Raw genomic sequence first — 25,006 nt, forward strand, 5'->3', positions numbered from 1 at the left:
TTTCTGATGATTATTGGTGTCAATATACACTTGGTATCGGTACTAGATGTGTTGAATGTCTTAAATCATACTAATCTATGATTTGGCAGATACCAGTCTGCAATCCCTGAAATTGGTAATGGGTGGCAATTTCTATCTTGTAGGGGCTGTTAATCCTAGCAGGAATTTTTGGGGGATGATACAAAAAAAAACAAACAAACAAAACCAAAACAACAGTATTTTGTCTCAAATTCCTGTGCAGACTGTAATGGAGCAGCTCTTCAGGACAGCTTCTAGCAGGCATACAGAACAAAAATTCATACACCACTCCAGCTGTTCTTATTCTTTTCATTGCCACAAATAACAAACCATGTATGCTGGCTTGAAGCTCATTCCAGTCCACTGTTGTTTCTCACTCACTCTCCTGCTTTGCCTGCAGATGGCTACACGACTGACGACATAGAGTTCTACTGGAGAGGGGGAGATAATGCAGTCACTGGTGTGGAAAGGATTGAGCTTCCTCAGTTCTCCATTGTGGAATACAGACTGGTGTCGAAGAATGTTGTCTTTGCCACAGGCAAGTATTGTCTAGTTGGTGTTTATTTTCTTTCTGTACGACAATTAATGTTTTATTAGTCATTATTATATATAGTCTTTGTCCTGTGTTCTGTGCATGGCTAAAGAGATAACTTGGTAAAGTCCAGAGGCAGGAGTCCATGAAGCAGTGTTTCTTGTTTTATTTTTCTTTTGTGTGTGTGTCATACTTAACCATACACCTAAATATATATAATCTAAATAAATATGAAGTCATTCATGTCTGAATCATCAGTTTAACTGATGTAACCTACAGGGTTACTGATCATACAGAAGTATGTTATGGCAAACTAGGTCAAAAAGGCACAATTTTTATGAGCACGTCCCTACAGCTTTCCTGTATATGTTTTGTTGTTGTACAGTGAATGTGATGCCTTTTATATCTTGATTTTCACTGATGGGTATATATCGTAGTGTATATATAACCAGTGCTATTGTGATCATTGTTAAGATTCTAAAATTAAATCCTTAGTTACAAGAGTTAGGGTTTTTTAAACCCGTAACTCTTATAACTTAGATGTTACTGGTAACTCATAACATTGGATGTCTCCGGAAGACAAAGTTCATCACTCATTTAGATGTTTAATGTTAGACACCAGCCTAGGAAAATATTGCTATGTGTGACAAGACCAAAGCAACACAGAAAGCCCTTAGCAAGTGTGGGACGACTATTGGGACCTCCAGATTTTCAGTCCTCTTCAGACCACAGAGGTGTTCTGTTCTCTCTGTCCCAGCGCACTCGAACAAATGCAGCACAGCTCTATCATGTTTGTAAGCATCACTTCACCCACTCTATGGACACAGCATCTGTTTCAAAGTACACAGAAACACGAGTTATATTTCAGAACAAAATGTAAATATTGCTGGGATTGAAATTAAAATGAGGGGTTTTGCCAACTGCTGCTGTTTTTGTGTATCACTGTGAAATGGGAGTTTTGTTTTTTTTAAGGAGAAACAGATACTCTAATCCTATATCCCTCCATTCTGCAGCCAGTGTCACCTTTGGCAGCTGTGGTTTATCTGCCCCTGCACAGGACTGGATATGCTTTTGTAGGATGACTCTTTTGGCCAACAATGACAATACAGAGAACTTTGTATTTGGGAAGTCCAAAGCCACCACCTTTTACTTCAGTGTCAAATATTTCCATAAAGACGTGATGCAGTAATTTGGAGATTGAAGAGGCTTGTTAAATTCAGGAAATCCAAAGAGGTGTGAGACAAATATGATAGAGAATGAAAACTAGGGGTAGAAATGTATATAAATGACCGAATATTCAGAATCATAACAGTTCCTTCCAATAAGTTTGTGAAGGAAAGAAAAAAAAAAAAAAACATGTTTCAGGGTTTAAGACAGCTTGATATTAGGGAACAGGATGAGACAGTTGTGAAGAACAGATTATCCCATGTTTTTTGTATTATTTTCTGAAGCATATAATTTTTGTCACCGATAAAGATACAATACTGCATCTACTATTGTTTTGGTTTAGGACATGATGAAAATGCTTCATTAATTATGAACTTTTCTGACAAATATTTCCATTGAAAGAAATCAGCACATTTGTTTCTCAAAAACTCATGCCTAATTATGATGCTAAATCTCAAACTTTCCAGTGAATCTGACAGATGAAGTCAGCACACTTCTTTAAAAATTTCTTCTCAAGACCCATATTCCTTATGTTCCTAATAATTAGACCCAGTCTGTACATTTTTGTGGAAAATAAGGCATGTTTTTTTTTGTCTTTGAGGTTATTAAGACCTCATGAGAAGACACTAGATTATTTCCACGCAATATCTCAGTATCAATATCTCAATCACATTATTTCCAAGATTTCAGTGCTAGTGTGATTTGATAGCGTAAAACTAAACAAGGCCTTTAGGGTCGTGCCCCAAACAGCTTTTTGGTGTAGTTATTTCTCCCATCCTCCATGAAGGAACAGTGCCATATAACCTTGTGTAACTTATGCAAATAGAATAATCTGTTCCCATAGTTACTACTAAGAAGCAAGAGTAAGAATGAGAAAAACCCCATAAATAATGACATAAACCTGTGAGGGGCTGCAAGAATATTGAAGGAACTGCAAGCATGTTGAAGTATGTCATTTGAGTTAAAAATAATCATATCAAATGGCAAAATAGGTCTGGAAAAAAAAAAAAAAAAAAAAAAAAAAAAAAGAAGTCAGCATAGACAAGTGCACAATACAACTATTCAAGTAGTTATTCTTATCCAAATTCAGACTGGGGAATACCTAGTTAGACCAGAGTTCTGTGTGTAGAAATCCAGAGGTTACTGTTGATCTCAGACTGCACATGAGCCAGTTACATCTTTTTTGGGGAAAAGAAAATACAACATCCTCCAAAGAATTGGACTTGTGTTGATAAGGTCTGAGTTGAGTATTTGTGGTCATGGGTAGGATTCTTCAAAAAAACTGGGGAGCAACAGAAGCCTAGGCAAAATTAGTAAGAATGACTGGAAGTCTAGAAAATGTAATCCATGACATTAAAAGAGATCTAGATATGGTTGTGTAGTTCAAAAAAAAGACAATACTTAATAAGAAATAAGTCTAGGACAAGGAATAACCTGTTCTCTTAAGAAGTAACCTGTTCTCCTTACCCATGATTAAAAGAAGAGAAAGTAGTATTTAAATTGCTGTGAAGAAGAAAAAATTGGTTTGACTGTCCTAAGCTGAAGGCCATATAGGCTACAATAAGACACCTCAAATGGCATTAGACACCTCTGGACAGGCAATTGAATCACATTCTTATAATCAGCTCACTGTAAGTCTAGCTCTCCATGGGTTATACTGAGAGTTTATGCACTATATGTGAGTAATTATCTACATGAAAATGCCTGAAATGTAATGCCTAATATGGGAGCTGAATCTGTGTCCTAAATATTTGTTATCCAGGAATGCTAAGAAACTGAACAGCAGTTAGGATATATAACACACCTCCTAAAAACTTCAAGATGCATGGCAGTCATAACCAGATTAACAACTTGTTGATAGGAGGAAGGTAGTCTTAAAAGATTTGAAAATTAATTATTTGGCAAATTCTAAAAGATCAATCTGTAAAGTACATTTCCAATTAGCTGAAGAACCTTCCCAGAAGAACAGATTAAAATAAGAATTCTGTAACTGACCAACTCTCTTATCTTGGTTCATACTTGCATAAAACAGCAAGAGACTAATTTAGCCTTGCAGCTAGATTTTTGCACTTGCTAGCGTTTAATGAAATTGAAACAGAAACAAGTAATTACTTTTTACCAAGTGCTCAAACATAGGAAGGAGGAATATTTTAAGCTCAGTTATTGATTATTTGTTTTCATGTCTTCATTTTCAATACTGTTGCTAGATTAAAATACTCCAGGCCAAATTCTGTTATTCCTCTAGTCTTTAAATTAGCCCATGGACATCAACATGTTATATGAGATGGGAGAAAAGGTAACAAATCTGGTCCCTGAGCAGCAACACTGTTCTTTAAGCAAAAAACAAATTTTGATGGAATGTTAGCAGCTACAATTTCCTGGTAATTAATCTCTAAATGTACTTAGCTTTAATTGACAAATCATTATAAAAGCATAATCAGGCAAGTAACAGTGTAATTGTTGAGTTCACCAAGAATTCTATTATTATTAAATAAATTACACAAGATGGTTCCGTCTTACATAAATAAAGATCAGGGCTTACAAATTTTATTCCATGCAGGTTAGGACCCATACTGTTCCCAGAGCTTTAGTCTTCCAGATGAGGAGGGGAGCTTCACAGTAATGTTCCTTCTTTCAATTCTTTTATTTTTTCTTAAACCCACAGATTCCTGTGGATTGTTTGCTGGAAGCAAGATAAGATAGCAGGGATTCCAGGCTGGAGGGAGGGGCAATAGGTCATCCATGAAAGCATTAAAGGAATACAGGTGAAAGTTACGCAAACTTCCTTAGTCTTGGGGAGGGCTACATAAAAGAGAACCCTGTTATCTGGAAATGAGGCTACCAGTTCATGTTTCAATTTCATCTTGAACTATACAAAGACCAAATTATTCTGAAATTTCCTGAGATCCAGACCTTCCAGTAAATTTCGAGCTTGGAAAATAACCACATAAAAAAAGGGATGATATTCTATATTTACTTTGATGAAACTGAACAAAATGTCAACTCCAGTAAGCAGCTGTGATGTTGCTAAGATTGTTGGTTAGACTACCCAGGAGCCGTAAACCCTCAGAACCTACCCTGAGACTTGGAGGGCTGGGATTCATTTTAGTCAGATTTAAGGTCAATATAATTAATTTCAGTGTCTGCATATGAATTAGGTGGCTAAGCTCCTGTTACAGTTGATGGGAAGCTAGTCAATGTGACTATACTCAGTGGATTCTGGAGACAAAATCAGTCCAATAGGCGCTTGTTTTAGGAGGTACTGGGATAATTCTTCACCTTTCATTTACTAGATCAACTAGATGAACTTACTCTCCTGTAAACGTAATTGAAGCTAAGACACCTAGCTAACATTTATGCAGCTCAAGTCAGTCGCTTTACCAACTGCAATTTGAGATGGCATAGGGCAGCCCTTGTAATCTCAGTCTGCGTGAGGGAGTGGAGGAGACGAAATGTTAGGGACTGACTGCAGCCCCCACTCTCCATTCCCCTGTGCTTCTCGGGGGGGAGGCGTAAGGTGGAAGTAGAAGAGGGTGGATGAGGGGAAGGTGATTTGATTTTGCTTTTAGTTACTCATTGTTCTGGCCTGCTGGTAATAGGCAACAAATGATATTAATCTCCCCATGCTGATTGTGTTTTGCCTGTAATGATAACTGCTGAGTGATCTCCCTGTCCTTACCTCAACCCTTGAGTCTTTTCCATTGTATTTTCTCCCCCTTCCTCTCTGGGAAGGGGGTTGATAGAGTGGTTGTGGTGGAGTTCAGCTGCCCAGCTGGGAAAAACCACCACAGGTTTCCATGCTGGAATACATTCTTTTGACTCTACCTATATTCATCTATTTGTGAAATTAGACATTTCATACAGGAAAAAGTAGTACTGATTTAAATATTCATAACAACTATATACACCTACCAGATATTTTATTTTTTGATGATAGTTCTTCTGAAATTGACAAAACAGTTAAGGGTAGCTGCCTAAAGTTGATACTCCCTGAATGCCTCTGCTACCTGGAAACTTTGTAGCATTTTTACTGTCATATGACTAAAAGTTTACCTGCCAGAAATATGATAAAGATAAATCTAGTTATCTTTACCTTCTTTTGTTTTCTCTCTCAAGAAATCCATCATTCATAGAACCACAGAATGGTTTGGGTTGGAAGGGACCTTAAAGACCATCTAATTCCAATCCCCCTGCCACAGCCAGGGATGCCTCCCGCCAGACCAGGTTGCCCAAAGCCTCATCCAACCTGGCCTTGAACACCTCCAGGGATGGGGCATCCACAGCTTCTCTGGGCAACCTGTTCCAGTGCCTCACCGTCCTCTGAATGAAGAATTTCTTTCTAATAGTCTTTCTAATCTAAATCTGACCTTTTTTAGTTTAAAGCCATTACCCCTTTGTCCTGTCACTACACTCCCAGTCAAAGAGTCCCTCCCCAGATTTCCTGTAGGCCATCTTTAAGCACTGGGAGTCCACCATAAGGTCTTGCCAGAGCCTTCTGTTTTCTGGACTAAATAACTCCAAATCTCTCAGCTGTGCTTGTAAAAAGGAGAGGTACTCCAGCTCTCTTATCATCCTCATGGCCCTCCTCTGAACCTGGTCCAACCAGGTCCAAGAGATCTTTCTTGTGCTGGGGACCCCAGAGATGAAGACAGTACCCCAGGTGGGGTCTTATGAGAGCAGAGTAGAGGGGGAGAATCACCTCCCTTGACACAGTGGCTATTCTTATGTGGTTTCTTATATAAGAATATCTAATCATATAATACTTATATTTTTATTTATTTCTAGATGTTATCTTTCACATCTTGCATCCATTTGCATCACAATGGGCAGGTTGTGCTCTGACACCAATAACTGTGCCTTTGTATGTACAGAAGTGTTTTTTGTCTTGTTGACCATAACTAGAGCTTTTAGACAAGCTATTAGAAGTATCATACCTACAATTAGTAATGGAACCACTGAAATCATGGAGCTGATGTTGTGTGAATGCGTGAATCTTTCTTGTACAACAGTACTCAGATTTAATCCTATTTGCATTTGGTGAAAAAAAGTCACTGTTGTTTCTTTTTTAGTATTTGAGCACTCTAAATATATTAAGTATATTAAGGTTGCCAATTTTGAAATACACTGGGTTGAAGTTAAAATATGTGTAAAAAAATAAAATAAAATAAAAACACCTGTCATTGATATGATCATTATTTCATCGTTTGCTCCAATTGAAACAGTATATGAATACTATGTATATAATGTATGTTTATACATATGCAATCTTCATTTTTTTGCTTAAAATATTTTAGAACAAAAATTCTGTTCAGCTCTAGTTGATTTTAGAGGCCTATGGATATGATCAGAAGTCTTTTCTTCACTTGGATTCATTACAATTATATTTTTGACTCCACAGGTAGCATGTTTCTTCTCATAGTTCAGATGTAATTAAGAATGCCATATCAAAAAGAATTCTTCTATGTAAATATGAAACTATGCACATTTAAGACTTGGAATTCTACTAATCCCTTCAATATAAATACTATATATAAAACTGTGTATTGGGATAAGCATTTTACATGGAGACCTAAGCATCTGTTTTTTAAAACTAACCAGTGCTTATCCATCTGTTCAATAATTTAGAATAACTTAATCTCTTTTATTCCCAAATAAAAATTACATGGATATCACTATATTCCCTGCAAGGTTTCTTTTAATACAAACCAGTAATACAGTGAACGCATTTTCCCTACTGTTCTGCAGATGTCATAGTACCCCATAAAATGTGCATGTTTTAGTTTCTACGGAAACTGAAGACAAGTATCTGCAAGTGTCTCTGCTTCAGTATAAATAATGCTGTTTTTCCTTTCCTTTTCCTAGGTGCCTATCCAAGACTCTCACTGAGCTTCAGGTTGAAGAGAAATATTGGATACTTTATTCTTCAAACCTACATGCCCTCCATACTGATTACCATTTTATCATGGGTGTCATTCTGGATCAATTATGATGCATCAGCAGCAAGAGTTGCCCTTGGTATGTGCTAACGAATGAGTGGGACATTAAAATGTCAGAATGAATGTAGCCTTTGGAGGTTGTTAAAGACTGCAGTGTGATGTCAGTGTTTTGATATTCCAAAATCATTTACGTCAAAATCATGTCATTCAGTATTGCCTCAAAAGTGATAAGTTTTCCCCGCATGCAAGAATGTAGCTACCACTAAGTCTCTCTGATATGAGCTGCTCATATGGGTCTCAGCCTTGTTTTCTTCAAATTTAATGTTGTTGTTGCCATTAATTTCATCAAGGGGTCATACTCTAAGGGCTTCAGCGTAGGCTTTTAATTCAGGCCAGTGTGGGAAGACAAGTGTGGCTCCAAGCCTCCACCTGCGGTCTTGGCTGTTTTAACTGACAGCGGCAGGAAGAGACCTCAAGAATCATGTGCTAGTTCAGAGCACAGGGACATGTCAGCTGTGGACCATGATATCCCAAGGACCGTGACATCCCTCAGAATGCACAGCACGCTACATGCATTTTTATGACAACTTATAGTGCCGTTTACTTCATGGCAGAAAAACATGGATTATAGCACATGGTGGTGATCCTAGTCAAAGACCTTTTCAGATCAAAGTATCCTTTAGACAGAGGAGGGTAGCTTCAAAATATCACACAGGAAGTATTTCATCTGTTACAGAATCATACTCATGGGTATCTATAGACCAGAAAGTTTAATGGATCCATAAATAATCTTTATGGCTACTCCTGCACTTCATCTCACCTCAAATCTTGTCTTCAGTCCTGTTCTTTCTACTAGCACATGCCTTCTTGCTCAAAACTTGACATTTAGCCTATGCTGTATAACATTTGCTACACTCTCTTCTCTTAAAACAGGAGCCTATTCCTTAGCTCCCTTATTTTTCTGATATGTACCACAGCAAACCAATACTCCAAGACATGCCTGTATGATTCTGCATCTCTGTACCACTTACCTACCAAGATCAAAGGAGGGTAGCTACAGCTGTACCGGTGTGCAGTATCACATAATATCCTAGCATCTGAACTTGTGTGACTGAAAATATTGTATACTGGTTGCTGTTACTCTACAGATACAGTAATGCTACAGATGCTGTGGATTAACTAGTGCATATGAGTGTAGTATGCATGACACTATCTGTCATTACCACTCAGCAGCCAGTGCATGTTCAGCAAGTTGCAAAGAAGTAGTAACTTCCCAGGAGGTGGTACATAGAGTCCAAACAGCTCTGATACATTCATAAATGAACTATTGATACCACAGACCCACCATGGAGAAATTATAACCAAATGAGGACAACACTTCAAACACATCAATCAGCATCTAGATTTTAAATGCCAGCCAGGACTGCAATGAATAAACGGTTAGACAGAAGTTACCAAACCCAATAACATTGCATATCTTCTTGTAGTGGGCTTACGCATTTTTTTTTCTGTGTTTAGGGGACAGGACTGCCTCATGTGACCTATTTCTGTGTAGCACAAGGGGTCCTGATTTGTCAAGTACCATACTATGATAACACAAATATTTGAACGAAAGTCAGATAATACATTCAAAGCAAGCTCAAGAGCCCAGATGTTCTATTTCCAATTGATAGAAAGTCCTTTTGAGAGAATGACAATCCGTACAAAAGGTTTTTTCTGAGAACACAATTAGTGCCTTGGTGATTGCCTTTTATCATCTGGTATTTGTATAATAAAGTTCAGTACCGTGGGCCTAATCCTGTGTTCCTTTGTGTAGCCACTCTTATGAACCTGAAACTGATAAGAAATTATATTAGAGTTTAAAGGCAGTGTCGCATCTCTGGACTTAGGTAACTAGCCCTAAAAAGCCTGTTACAGAGGAGAAAAATGCCAGCTTACCGAGGTCTTTGTTAGAGGAAGGATTCCCTGTGCAATCCTTATAGACATGGTGACAAGATTTTACTCAGCCTCTGCAGGAAGTCTATATTCTCTGAAAGAGCCTGATTATAGTTCATCCACTTCCATGTTTTTCTCCAGTCCCTGGTCTCTCGCTGCATGCTCTGCCTGTGCTACAGCCTGTATTGAACCAAGAAGTTCCCTCAACCAAGAGGGTGAAGACTAAACTTGGAGTTCTCTCTTTGCAAAGGCTGTAATCACAAGATTATCCCATTTTGATATGATAGGTGAGTGTCAGCTGATGCCCTTCCAGCTGTGCTTAAAAACACATTATTGACCTTCAGAAGAGAGATTTTGGTCCTACATGAGCATGGTATTTACCTTCAGGGTGCCAGGGCCTCCCAGGGGATGTATTTCCTTTAGGTTAGTGGTGGCCACCTTTCTATTCAGTGTGCTTAATCTTCTGGATTACAGCCTGTGAACAGACATCAGAACTGGGGGCATTATAACCCCACCTAGGTTGATGAATCCTTGTTGAACTAGGCTTTGGTAAGCATCTGTGGGGTGCTAGTGAGATGCCAAGGGTGTATTAAAAGATAATTTTGTGAAATTTCTCATACAAGATTCAGATTTATTTTAGGCGATTTTCAGAATTCCTTATAGGAAGCAGGTAGTCCTACAAGGAGCAGATAATCCCATGGTCTGCAAATATGTGATAGTGTAATGTCCTCCAGCCCTCTCTTCCTTGTTCATGTTCTGGCAATGACATTTTCTACAGACCTTTTCAAAATTTCTTTAAAAATAATTCTAATGTGTCAATTATTTTCCTCATTTTACTGCAGGGTTGAGTGAGCTACACACAAAGCATTTTTTAAATATGCTTGTGCTGTGTTCTCCATTGCATTTCAAGTTGTGAAACACCTGACATCAACACACACTTGTTTCATAGTTTAGAGGAAAAGCACTGAAAACTGCATGACACTGACCTACTAAATGTACAAAATATCTGCTGTGGAACCTCATAGGCTAGTTCTGTAGTTCCCTGGAGTGGCACTGCTTACACCAACAGCTTGATTTTGAGTTATATTGTCTCTATTTATGTCTCTTCTGGTAAAAGAAACTGTGTTTTATAATATGCAGGCTTTTTTTTTGTTGTTGTTCTTTATTTTTGTTCTGCCAGCATTCTATTGACTACCTATAAACTGATGGTATAATTATGAAATCAGAAAAAAAATTGTAAAGGAAGGGGACCTATTAGGATGGTTTGCCTCTTTTACCAGTGTAAACTTGTTACACATATCAGTGTTTTCAGCCTTCTGTGATCTGTGATTCCCATAAAATTTCCAGCAGAGATACAAACCCTGCAATTTACTGTGAACTCACTAACAATAAATTTGCTTTTCTTACCAGGTTTTCAAAACAATGCTTTGTAATTTATTTTCAGGTGTTATGTCTGTCCTCGGGTAAATAAATGAGGGTTTGACATATCTAATATATCTAATTGGTACTTTATTAATGTCTAGCAGATTGCTATAAAAATGCAGCTCTTCCTTCTTGGCTTTTTTTTTTTTTTTTTTTCCCTGAAATATGCACACTTGTCTGCCTCTCACTACTCATCTCACTTCTGTCTAGCTATGTGAAAATTAGACTAAACTAGTAATCTCAATGTCTAGTCATCTCAAACTAGTCATCTCATCTAAACTAGTCATCTCAAATCCCTCTTCATGAACTGGCTACATTGTCTTATCCTGAAATAGGTGTCTCAAACAGATGGGATGAACTGCTCTAGAAAGCTGCCTTTCTCTCTCCATCTACTACAAGGGGCTCTACAGGGCTAACTTCAACCAGCCGTTTAACTCTTAGAATTTTAGAACTGGATGATAAATTTCACAGTCTATAGAGTTGCTCTACCTTAACGTGTTCACATGGTTTTATCAATCCAAGTCCCTAATTAATTTCATTACTGTTTTTAATAAAATGACCTCTGTGGTGTTGATGGCTGTGCAGTGCTGGAAGAGCTCATATTTAATGCTTTGCAGAAAATTTGCCTTCCTCTCGCAGGTTGATTTGGTCTTCATGGAAGAGATCCTCAGTACAGCTACACTGGCTTCTCTGAAGCAACGTTAATTCACTGTGGTGGTGACATGCACTCTTGTTAGCTATTCCCCCTGGTTGTATGAAGGAAATATTTTAACAGAATAATAATGCATCAAGCTTTAATTTTGCTTTCAGTTGCAGTGATGTCACCTGAGAGACTTCTTTCACATTTTTTTAAGCTTCTTCACACTAACAAGGGAAACTTGCCAAAGAGGAAAATAAAATTGAAGCATGATCCGCTTAGGTTTGTAAGATGTGTGCTCTTTTATTTCTTTGTCTAGGAATTACAACTGTGCTGACTATGACAACAATCAACACTCATCTGCGAGAGACTTTGCCTAAAATTCCCTATGTTAAAGCCATTGACATGTATCTTATGGGCTGCTTTGTATTTGTCTTCTTGGCCTTACTTGAATACGCCTTTGTCAACTACATTTTCTTTGGAAAAGGCCCTCAAAGGCAGAAGAAACTCGCGGAAAAAACAGCAAAGGCAAACAACGATCGCTCAAAGTTTGAAGGCAGCCGGGTAGGATTCTTTTATCTCTATATAGCCTCTTATTTATTTTATTGCAAAAACTAACAGTATGAAATTAACAAACAAATTGTGTAAAAAATCTCCTTTTTGTGGGCAAACTTCGGCATTTTCATATTCAAGGACCTGCATAGAAGAATATATTTAGATATGTAGAAATCTAAGAGAGTGTGATCTGTTTGACAAGAAACGGTAAGAAAAAGAAAACAATTCTAGCACAGCTAGTTTGAAAATAAAGGCTAAGCTCTACAAAGGAATTTATTTTCTTAAATCAAATGTAATTTAATTTGTTTAAATACCTACACAAGGGAATCCAGGATCTGAGCATACTTTTTCTCACTTCCCTTCCAGCAGACACATTTAGAATGGGAGAGAGCAGATAAAGGATTAGTCCTGCCATGCTAATTAATTGGCCAACGTAGCAGTACCGCTGTGTGCGGCATTGACATCTGCTGCTGTTGAAGTCCAGCAGAAAATTATGAGTCCTACAGAAAATTTCAGATGTGTTTTCTGAAGCACAGTATTGGTATGGTCAGTGCTGATTACACTCCATCCTATTTCCTTGCCTTGAGTATTATTTTGTGCATTGAATACCATTTTTTCTCCCTTGAAAGAAAAATTCAAGGTATTCAACAATATGTGATATCAGTGAGCCATGTCAATTCCAGTAGAACATATTTTCTGGCTAAAATGTTCCCAATGAGGATTTTTCAGTTGGTTCTGTTGAGTAAGACTGTTTTTTCTATCAGCTATACATTAGAGGAGTTCACAGAGACAAAACTACTACCTGTTTATTAAATACCAGTATCATAAAAGTAATTTCAAGCTGCATTTTATGATTCTAATGATTTTGTCTGCTATGACAGATGTAATACAGAACTCCACCTAATTAGCAACACTCATATCTGTGAAATATTTTTTGAAGCAATCAATTCATTTTTGTCCACTCTATTATGAAACCAAGATCTCATCACAGTTGGCAGCACTGCTTAGGAGTAAGCTAGCAGGAAGAATGAATTCCGTTTCCTGGAAAAATAAATAGTTATAATATTAAAAAAGCAAATGGAAATAATAATAATAAAAAAGAGTATCACACTGAAAGCAATAGAGATTTTAGCTGCAAGCAGGTAACGCAGATGTATGTACTAAGGTTCAGATCTCCCAAGGAAAACCATCTGGCAGATCTCATCCATTTAAATGATTTATATAATTTGCTACACACCCAATACGACCCCATGCCTGATTGTGCTTCTACATTGAGATCAATTGGTCTACATTGTCAAAAGAAGTGTAGTACCTTAACTACATATACAATAAAAGGTGATTTTCTTATACCCAGATCATGTCATTTTTATACTACTCTGATCATACCATGTATCAGCCATTTTATCCCACTTCTGACTTATGACCTTTTCTTTTCTTTATGGACCATCCTAAGCAAATACTGTGTGCTGTTCTGGCCTTTTTTGCTGATTTAATATTGACCACGTATGAACTGAACTTAAGATATGAGCAGCGCACCAGAGCTGAAAGAACATGCTGCTTTGTCCCTTGGAATCCCAGATGTGAAAGGGAACTCTGTATGCTCCATAAAATGCACCTACTTATACTGACTGTGAATATTTGCTATTTAAATACATTTAAGATAAATAATGAAGTATGGTCCCATTCCAGGCTTCAGCTGGTGAAGTCAACAGAGCTTCATTACAGTCACCGATACTACAGAAAAGTACTGCCAGTGTATGACCAGAACAGGCATTAGGTAGACCAGAAATGTTCCTTTGAAACAAAGATTAGATAGAAAATGCAGATTCGGTGGGGGTAGGATGTCTACTCTTAATTTCTCATGTGGTAAACACTTTCAAATCCAAGGTAGAGAGTATTGCTCAAAGCAGGTCAGAGGTCCCATTGCTTTCAGGATGAGCAGCTCAATGAAAATCCATCTAAACCACTTTGGACAAAGGTTACCAGAGCTTTCCGAGACCATTGCCCTGGAGGAGGAACACAGCTTCCACAGTTCTGAATCATGCCTACTGTATGCTGTGCCTTACAGGCATCCATGGTTGTAGCGGGACAGGTGGTCATGACGGAGTTTTTAACGCATCTGCCAAGGAAGGCAGTATCTGAAAGCTCTGCTGGTTTGGCTTGGACGTCTTCAAGGGGTGGTAAAGAGGCACCAAACCTCTTCTTCAATGAGTCTTGAAGGTTGTTGACTCTGATGGAAATAATGGCTGCTTAGCACGTGCTTGTTTCTTCCTTTAGAGCTGGGACTTGGGCTGGATGTCCTGGGAGAGGCTCACAGATGGAAGGCATAGTGCACACACAGTAAGGGAGGCTGAGTCTCACTTGTGTAAGTTAAATGAAGTTATTGTTTTCATCATTTCAGTGAGGTTTCAGGCTTTTCATTCAGAAAGGCAAGGTTTCTATTACAGGGAAATATTTCAAATCTCACATGATTTAGGGCTGACATACATTTTTAAAGGAAGGGAGAGTGTCTAAAAACTGGCAACCCCTTTTGCAGCTCTTCTATTTGGTGACTGTCAAAATGTGTGTGGTGGAAAAAAGGTTGAAAAGGTTTCTGGTATAAAACTGGAAAAGCATTACTTCTAATTTGTCTCTAAGACTACCACTTTGGGTTTATCTTTTGTTTCTGTTTTGTCTTAGTAATTGAATTTGTTTGTATACGATACTAGTGCTGTATACCGTGCCGATACTGGTGCTGTAGACATGCCTCTCCAACATCAAGCTTTCAGGCTCTGTCCTCTGAGCTATTCCTGATGTGCTGTCACTGAGGCTTGCTGCGCTGAGGAGGGCTCTACCAGCTGCTGCTGAGCTGCTTGTTGGCTTCCCTGCTCCCATCACAGCTTTCTGGCCAGCTCTGCCCATGTGTGAAAGCCAACGAGCCCAAGAGCTGCAGGGGTAAGGGAAGGAAGAGCCGGTGTAGCATGCAGACGGCACAGCCAGTGTCATCTCTTGCATTGCAGAGGTGACAAAGAAAAGCAATGGGGAAAGGAAAACTCTGCCCTATTTTCTCCCATGTAGCACTGCTGAAGGTAGTGCGGTGAGGGAGGCATGCCTGAGTAGACCGTATCTCTGGAAACGGTTTCCAAAGAGTCAGAGCTGGTGCTGAGATGAAACCTGAGAGAGCCTTTATGCATGACTCATGTATGGATCAGCAATTGACAACAAAGATTTTCACACATAGCTGTGTCTTCTTTTACTGCTTTTGCATCATATTTTATTTCTGATAACACTTTAAATAGCATTCCTCTCTGCAGTCTTCCAGCTTATCCCAGTAAACCATAGCTACTGGAGACAAGCACAGGATACTCCTTTTTTGAATAAAACAATTTTTGCACACATACCAGTTTAGGATTGAAAACTTCCTTGAAAACCTCAATAAATTGGTTTATATATATAAAGACAAGCTCTAGGGCAAAGAAAGAATGGGGCCTTGATTTTTCATAAAATATTTTTCCTGCCTATGGTATCAGTGCCTAAATTAAACTCCTTTCTTTGTAGAAGAACTGACAGAGAAGAATAGGTGGCCTGCAAAAATGTTTTCCTTTGAAAATTGATCACGACTGCTATGGATCAATTCTATTTCTCCTGTTTCTGTTGGTAGTTTCAGGCTTCATTTGTAGCTCTCTGTGCACTTTCAGTTTTGCTGCATAAATTGTTTGTTTTAAATAAGGCTCAGATACAGCCTAATTTACAACTAAATCAGCATGAGAGAGCTCTAAGGCAATCCTGTTCTCACTTGTTGTTCCCTCTTGTGATTGAGGCTACTGGCATAATCAGCTGGTGAGCATGTGTTTTGGGCATTGCTCCGTCTGGGCCAATCCACCGAGGTTATGATTTGTTACAGTCCCCTGCTAAAAATACTTCTCGTAGTTCATGCTGTGGCAATTTATGTTTTCAGTTTGGTGGGACCAAAAGTTCAGCCCCAGGGCATCAATCAGGAGGGTAGCTATCACACAAGCTCATTCAGGCTTCAACCCCCTGTGGCTCTCAGGCACGCAGGAAGAGCTTCCTTTGAACAAAAATAATACCCAACCCTTTATAAAAAGGTCCTTCTACTCAAGGCAGTTGCTGCCTGGGTTTTTAGCTCTGGAGGTTCCCAGGTCAGACCCTCACTGTCGGCCAAGGCAGCGGCTTCCCACCAGGCACTGCTGGGAACAGAGGCTCAGGCCACTTACATCTACTCAGGGCTTTTAAAGCACTGATAATCGTAGCAACCACTCTCACAAGTGGGATTTTCTTCTGAGAATGAGTATCTTGGCTGCTCTGGTAGAATTATCACTCTGTTTAAATTGGGAAATATGAGAATAGCAAAGCTGGCAGCGTTCTCCTGTGCATCTTCAGCTTTCCTGGATACTTTTTTTGGTACTGTTTTGAATAGTGGGATATTTCTGAAACATGAGTGTGATGACTAGGTGCCAAGTTTTGAAAAATATCTTTCAAGGGTGATGAATACAATTCCTGTGGGAAGAGCGCTAGTTCTCTAGCGTTTGTGATGGGAACATACACTGTGCACCAGGGGGATCGTGTGTGTACTAATTTAGCTCAAATACATCAAGGTTAGTTGTCAAACTCCATTCTTACTTGGTGGTCAGCAATATTAGGATGCAACTTCCAAATTTTTCTTATTCTTCATTCTATCCTTTATTTTCAAGACCTTTCCATCTTCCCAGTTCTGCCAGCTACCCTGGGTTTATCTACTCAGTTGATAGCAACATAATACTCATTTTTGTGTGTGTGTGTGTTTCTGTGTTTATGTGCTTATTAATTAATATAAGCAATTTTATTAAAGTGGTAGTGAGAGAAGTAGCAACTTTTAGATGCAGTGAGAATGCTCAACAATATCATTTTTGTTCTGCTTGCAGTTTTAAATAATTAATATTTATTATTTAAAAAATCTGAGGCATAATATGGTCAATTAATTTTGCTTGAAGCACTGATAACACTTAGGGCCCAGTCTCTTGTTGCCCTACGTGTTGGAAAGCCATTTACACATAAGTAAAGAAGATGGAAGCTGCTACCACGTCGTGTACCCCTTGCACAGCCATGCACGCTTGCACCAGGGCACACCAGGTGACAATCAGGTGGCTTGAGTCTAGATTAGGATTTTTACCAAAAGTAATTTTCACTTTATAATTTTAAGAGGAGATCTATTTCATGGAGTAATATACTTGAATAGTAATTTTGATATAAAGTAGTGCAAGACTAACTACAGAGACAGCTTTTCTTGCTGTTATTTAAGCCTGCTATTTGCATTTATATTGCTGCAGATGATGGAAAATGTTTACGTGGTATTTAAAAAATTGGGATTGATGAACTCCTAAACAGCAGCAGTGGGGTTCAAGCAAAATGCTTTCTCTTTTTATTTTTTGTGTAGTAGAATGAAAGATTTCTAAGGAAGAAGAAATTTCATTGTAAAGTACTCCTTAAAATTTATGGAATATTAAACAGAGAACTAAATGAACCTGAAGTAATTCAGACACTATCTAATAGTAAATCAAGCCTTATGGTAGCTTTCTGGCCCTAGTTAAGTGTTTTCAAACTGCATTAAAGCTGAAGTTTTCCAAGAATCTTGAAAGGTATTCAATAGCAGCTCTTTTCTTTCCTGTCTTTAAAAATATAATACTTAACATCTAAACAAGCCAGTGTGGTGTTTTTTAGCAATAAGAAGCGTTAGCATACATTGCTGTAACTTTGTTGAGAGCTTTGGTGGTTTATCCAAAACTTCAGAAGGAATCAATACAATTTGTGAGAACTGGTCTCAAGAATATCTGTGGACCAGAAGCCTGATTTCAGCTTCTGTAGATCTCCTCTCTCCATCTGCTCCTTCCTTGTATTTGGCATGCTAGTCCCTCAGTCTAGTAACAAAGAGATGCATTTCAAAACCGTGTTTCCAAATATGTTTCATTGGACATTTGCAGAATATATATGCTGTCATGCAATTTCATTGGACATAACGGTATGTTATGGCATTTACCACTTCCTTGACCACCTTTCTGGTTTGATTTACAGATGCAGTGACCAGCCATGAAAGGCGGCAGTATCACTGAAAGATCAGAGGTAGAAACTACATTAGGGTGGCATGTCAGGTTGGCAGATAAGGTGAAGCAGGCTTTGCAGTGTGATGAAATAAGTGGAATCAAATTAATCCTTTCTCTGGGTAGGAGAAACCTGAATATACACCCTCCAGAGTACAAGCTTTCAACTGACACCTCACTTACAGAAATTCAGGTCTCAGTGGAAGGATGAAGTATCCAGGGACAGGCTAATGTCTTTATGTATGTAGGTGGCAGACAGAATCAGGAGAAATCAGCAGGCACTGAGGAAAAAAGCAGCTGATATCTGTGGTGGTTGAAGGGAAGGGAGCAGAGACCTGCAAAGAGAAGGCTGTACTACCAGAGTGGAGCCCAGTAAAACAGTCTCTTCTGGGGCATTTTGTGTAAATTGAAGGAACTTGATGTAACATTTCTTAAAGCCTGGGAGGAGGTGGGAAAGGAGATGGCGTGATGAGTAGGGGCCTGAATGAGAGATTAAGTTTTAATCTTCATCAGGAAGTTACAGATTGTAGAGATATTATACACAATGCTATTACAAATCCTGATCTGAATTTGTACTGATTGCGGGAGGAACAAAAAAGAGCAAACTGAAGCAGTTATTTCCAGAGACCACTCTAAGCATTGATGGTGTCCACAGTTGTATTTTACAGCTGTGTGTATTCCCTAGTTGCAGATCCTGCTCAACAGCATGAACTAATTTCTACAAACCTCAAGCCCATATTTTTGTACTCAGTGGGTTTCTGCCATGGGAAAAATAAATTCTTAATCACCACTGAGGCTTCTCCACCCCATTGTTTTGTTTCACATTGTTTATTTTTATTTATAGGCACTCATCAGCATAACGTACCATTGCCTACAGCAGCAGGATTTGTTGGATACCTTAGTTGTGTTTTTTTTTGTTGTTGTTTTGTTTTGTTTTCTACTTGCTTGTATGTGCATTATGTGTTCATTTTTCCATTTTCAAGAAGCCTGGCAAAGCATTACTGGTATACATTATTTTTTATTTTTCACAGAGAAAAGATAAGCTGTAGCATCTATAGTTGATGGAGGAAATATACATTTTACTTAATTTTAACAGGATTGAAAATATCTAAGTGCACATGGACAGACACTTAACAACATATACTTTTAATGCCTCACACAAAGCTTGGAAAAGAGCTGGTATCAGATGAATGTATGAACATCAAAAGGCCATGACAATAGCATGTTTTCTCAACCACTTTTATACTGATGCTTCTAGGATGAGATGTTCAGATGTGGCACTGTTAACCCAGATCATGTAGCAGGTTAGAATAAGGTATTAATGAGCAAAATCTCAGGCTGAATTCTGGGTGAATAAATTGTGTAAACAGAACTGGAAATTAGCCTGGCCATGTTTTGCAATCTATTTCTGTCTGACTCAGAGGGGAACTGGGTTCACTGGAACAGAGTCAAACAAACATTAACTAGTTGAAAATACCCAGCACAGAGCATTTATTTCATATCGAGCGGTCAGTTTTCTTTCCCAAAAGCTGGTGGGAAATCAGAGCTGCACCAGCTTTGTTCTCACCAGCATGCAGGGTACGGGGCACAAACAGATGTGGTGCCCCACCACTGAGGCTACCAAGTACTGACTGAGATGGCATTACGTGGGACTTCCTATCTGTGCCACTCCAGGGAACTGGAAGCTTTTGGGGAAAGAAGGAGCTGTACCCAACTCTGTGCTGCTGTTCTTCTGTTGCTAGAGGAGGGGATCAAGAAATCTAGCCCAAAGCTTGTTAAGGGCTCTATAGGCTCAGAACCGTCCTCGTATTTACTGCAAATGGCATCGCATTGCTCACCCGTGCTCAACATTGTGCTCACCTGTTAGGTCTGTGGCTGGAGGGAGGAGTGCCACCTGCTTCCTCAATTTAAGTGTTCTTCCTTGCCCAGGTTCACCATTCTTTAAGATCACTTATCCGAGTGGAAAAGCCCCACAGTTGTCCATTGCCATGATTTCAAAACAGGGCAAATAACTTTGGAAGGAAAAGTTTAAGAGAAAAGCTTTAAATAATCTCCCTGGTTCCAACATACAGAGAGTTCATCAGGCCAGCACTATACTTGTGATTTTGTCAAACTTCACCTGCACTTTGTTTTTCTGTTTTTAAAACCTGAATAGAAAAAGAGCTTGTCCTGTTTAATTTAATTTCCTGCTGTAGCAGAGAGAAGTTGCATCCCATACCCTCTCTCCCTACTGCACTGAATTACTCCATCTTTTAATCTTTTAAAACACAGCTGGTTTAGATAGAGAGCAAAATGATTGCTTTTGCCAAATACGGTTTTATACTAGATTTTGGTAGTATGATTACCCTGTTTGTAACAGTATCTAAGTACTTGCCTCAATTTAAGCAGCTGAGTATTCTTTTTTTTTTTTTTTTTTTTTTTTTTAAGATTACCACATGCTTAAAATGAATACTTCCTTTCTTAAAAGACATATGGTTTTGGAGATTAAAATACGCCCACATTTTGCTGATATATGTCAAATCTTTTGAAACAATGTGTATTTCTATTTTTGCCCCCCAGGTGGACACCCATGGAAATATTCTGCTGACATCGCTCGAAATTCACAATGAGGTGGCAAGCAACGAGATCACAACCAGCGTCACGGATGCCAGAAATTCAACGATATCCTTTGACAACTCAGGAATCCAGTACAGAAAACAAAGTTCACATCGTGAAAGCTTTGGAAGGCGTTCGTCAGAAAGAACAGGCTCCCACAGCAAGAGGAGCCATTTACGAAGAAGGTCTTCACAACTGAAAATAAAAATCCCTGATCTAACAGATGTGAATGCCATTGACAGATGGTCAAGAATGGTGTTTCCATTCACATTTTCTCTTTTCAACTTAATTTACTGGCTATACTATGTTAACTGAGTGACTGAACTTTTTTAAAGGACTTCAGTTATAACAAGTGAAGTACTACTTGCCTGCAGAGTTTATATATATTTATATATAAATATATATATATATGAACTTTTACTATGTAGAGAATACTCATGTATGTGTGAATACATACAGCAAAGAACTGTGTGTGTGTATAAGCACACACTGAAAAGCAAAGGTATATGTATGCACACATACGTGTACATGCTCATTCTGAGGTTATGGACAATGTAACATAGAATGCACTTCGAGGAACTTTTTAAATTGAAAGGCAGGTGTCGTCAAAAACAAGCCTTGAGAAAGTAAGTGTTGTATATTATCACTACAGAACTTTGATTGTCATAGAAATTTTCAAGCAGCTGTAATGGTGTATAAAGTCAGTATTTAGTAACATTGTTTGTAAATGTTGCCATACACACTAATCATAAAGCGATAGAGTTACACCGGTAAGTTTAAAATAAGTCGTTTATATTGCAGAACCATCAAGAACAATTTCATCAAGCCAAATTTATTTTTCTTTGCTAAAATATCTTCGTTTTATATGTCATAATACATTTTCCAGCCCTGAAAAGCATCGTTTTTAATGATCTCTTGCTTTCTCTTCTGCAGTAAGCAGGTTGATCATAGGAGTGTTGCTGTAGGTCTTTGGAGACACATACATGTTCATAATATTTCAAACAGGCATTTTAAGTGTCCATCAACAGTGAAAAGAATCTTTTGTAAGTACTGTAAATGTACAGCACATTTTCCTTCCCTTGGACTGGTTCCAGCTGCCATGTCATTTTGAAAGAAAACAGCACATTTTTAGTGTAATTTAGCTGAGAATTCATCTACTGTCAATGTGTTCTACATCTGCTATAGATTTAAAGATTGTTATTCCAGTGAAAGCATAGAAGATGTCTCAGGTTATTTGCTACTTCAACATGAAACCACCTAGCTGTAGCATTTTTTAAATATGCATTCACATTATTTAACATTTCTTATAACATTGTATGTTAATGTAAAATATATTTGCATAATATGCATATACGTATATTTTCTCAATGTTTTTCTTTCCTGTGCTTGCTATCGTGATCGCATGCTATATCATATTTTTGTTTCTGTGATGTTACAACTTTTATTCTCTAGAATTGAACAAATAGCACTTCTGATACTTTGATTCAGTAATGGAGCATTTTCATATTTTATTTATATACTTAAAGTATATACATGTACACTTGTAAAGCTAGTGTGCTGCAGTCACAGATCACAAGATAGCAAACAGTATTTTTTTTTCAGCGTTAATTATGTTCAAGCACATCTATCACATCATGCAAATGTGACCACTCTGGTTTTCATTCAGGTTCATTCCCTTACCAGGGTTCCAAGTTTTTTCAGTCTAGTAGGTTGTAGTTGTCAAGGTATGCCGATTTCAGATCTGTAAACTTAATTTGTTATTTATCAAAGCAACCTTTCTAAAGAAAAGAAGATATATTTTTTGTAAGCAGTGTTTCTATCATGTGCATTCACAAATACCAACAGGTACAGTAGCATAAGTAGATTTAAATCAAGAATTCAGGCACGGCCCTGTCAGTTCTCCGCAGGTAGGATTCCTGGGGAAATCAATGGAAAGTTGTGGCAGACAGAGCATTTTGAATGCTAGCTAGAGACATCTACAGGAGAAAAATGTGTAGATATTCATCTACTAAAAAATAAAAGGGGGGCGGAGAGGGTATGATACTGAAAAGTGTCATCAATTACAGAGCCATTACTTGGCTCTGTAATGACCTGTGTTCTCACCAGTACTTGATGTATCTGCGAGGAGAGCTATGATACTTGTGCTGTTGCCCTGTACAGCCCATTGCTGTTTCCACCCCTGATTCTTTGCAGCTGAGCTATGAAACTTTGCTCATAGGGCTGAAACACAGCACTGAAAGTCCTAGGTGCCCATCCCATGGTGCAGGACATACCCGGGGGCTGCCCCATGGACAGCAGTGCACTCCTCGCAGCCGCCTCGTGGCAGAGCCACAGTGCGATCCCCACCACCCAAACCTCACCGGCCAGAGCCTGCAGGATCAGCACCGCAGTCCTGCTGCATCCTTGGCAGTGGTGCAAAGTGGCTGTAACTGCAGTTTTTAAGCACTGTAGCTGCAAACAACTGTGCAGTATGAAGAGCCTCAAAGGAACCCACAGAGCTGAAGCAGAAAAGCTTGTGTTTTCTTTTTTTTAAAAAAAGCTATTATAGGTAAACCACAATTATGGGCTCTTTACTATCTCTGTGAAGGGATTACAGAGCACATTGTCATCATTATATTCAAAGTAATAAAACAATTAACACCTCCCCAAAGTACGTATTTAGTAGATTTGTTTTAAATCCCTGTTTTTATCGTAGTATCAAAATACGATTAAACAAAAAAAAAATCTGATTTTAATAAAACTTAAAAAGGGTAGGCTTTGCATTGGAAAAGTTACCCTAACAAAATGATCTTTGAGCAAGTCCTTCAGTAAGTGCTCTAAACAGCTGTGCTGGAAAATGGGATTCAAGAAGAGAGTGGTCCCACACTGATGATTTAATCACAGTTCTCTCCTCTCTCCAAGCTCCAGCTCCTAGAAATTATCTGATCAGGCAGGGGTCTTTATGAACAAGAAGAGGAGACCTTTTATTCGTGATACTCCACATCTTGTTGAAGCCACCTCTCCAGAGGCTTCAGTCAGGATTTTTAGGTAGGCAGGCAAATTACAGTCTGGCCTGAGTGAAGAGGCAACATGCATTTTCAAGACGCTGCATGGGCAAAAGAACAGAGTCTCTGAGGACTCTTACTGCTTGCTGGGGTGAGAGGCAGTGTGTTACTGCAGCCCCTTTCATGGATCAGTACTTCCCCCTTTTGTCTCACTGCAAAGAGCGAGCAGTTCTATGTTTCAGGTTTTCATGAGATTTTGCACCGTCAGTCTAGCTGAGTTCCGTGGGGCAGAAACAGCTTGGTCTTTGAACAGGCTGAAGTCTTGGTTGGACTTGAAGAAAGCCAGGAAATACTGACTTGAGGTTAACACTTCATCCTTAACACGCATTTTTGTGCCTTTTTTGCCAATTCCCTTCCTCCAGTCCTAGTACCACTTCTTACACACAGACACATACACAACCATGTGTTAAGAACAGTGTTTATCTTGACCTCAGATTTTCTGGCTATTGTCACTTTATGCTGGCTGCAGTGTATGACTTTAACTTAATAGGTGGCTGTAAGACTACAAAAAAATGGTAATTCCAACCAAATTGCACCAGAGTAATGTATTTATAGCTAATTAACTAATTTCTAACTCAGACTCCTATAAATAACATTTCCACATCATTTGTTTGTAAAAGGCATTAAAAAAAATGGATCTATCTTATGTTATAGCCTAAAGGGTCAATAAAAAGTAGAAATATTATGGTGGTTTAACTCTAAGTTGATTTCATTCCATTGTAAAGATAAACTAAACCCCAGTCTTTTTTTTTTTTGCTTAAGGCACATCTATGTATTTTTGGTATTCTTCAGCAGTGGAAAAATAAAAATAAAAAAAATAATAGTAAAATGGAATGATGAAGAGATGCTTTATGAAAATATTGATGAATGAATATTCATTTATTAAAAAGGATTTAAAGATCAATTGCTTCTCTTTTTTTTTTTTTTCTGGGGATGGAGGAAATATGTCAACTAAATTTGCTGCTTGGCTAAACTGTAATGTTTAATTAGGTCTAAATGTCATGTAATAGTTTTACACAGTTCTAAAGAAAAAAATAGATGAAAGTATTTTGAAATTGACACAAAAGTAGAAAAAATGCATTAAACTACTC

General features: G+C 38.3%; 1 protein-coding gene across 3 annotated transcripts in view; it reads left to right on the forward strand.

Annotated features, from left to right (window-relative positions):
• GABRB3 (gamma-aminobutyric acid type A receptor subunit beta3) overlaps window positions 1–24,429 on the forward strand; it is a 111,126-nt gene extending 86,697 nt beyond the window's left edge. For all 3 annotated transcript variants that reach the window (XM_035315335.1, XM_035315345.1, XM_035315328.1), the window contains exons 6-9: window positions 419–556; window positions 7,580–7,732; window positions 11,967–12,211; window positions 20,836–24,429. In XM_035315335.1, coding sequence (XP_035171226.1) covers window positions 419–556; window positions 7,580–7,732; window positions 11,967–12,211; window positions 20,836–21,186 — 887 coding nt within the window. In that variant the 3' untranslated portion in view covers window positions 21,187–24,429. The remainder of the gene's footprint in view (window positions 1–418; window positions 557–7,579; window positions 7,733–11,966; window positions 12,212–20,835) is intronic.
• The last annotated feature ends 577 nt before the right edge of the window (window positions 24,430–25,006 follow it).

This window comes from Oxyura jamaicensis, chromosome 1 (genome assembly GCF_011077185.1).
Source record: "Oxyura jamaicensis isolate SHBP4307 breed ruddy duck chromosome 1, BPBGC_Ojam_1.0, whole genome shotgun sequence".
Lineage (NCBI taxonomy): Eukaryota > Metazoa > Chordata > Aves > Anseriformes > Anatidae > Oxyura > Oxyura jamaicensis.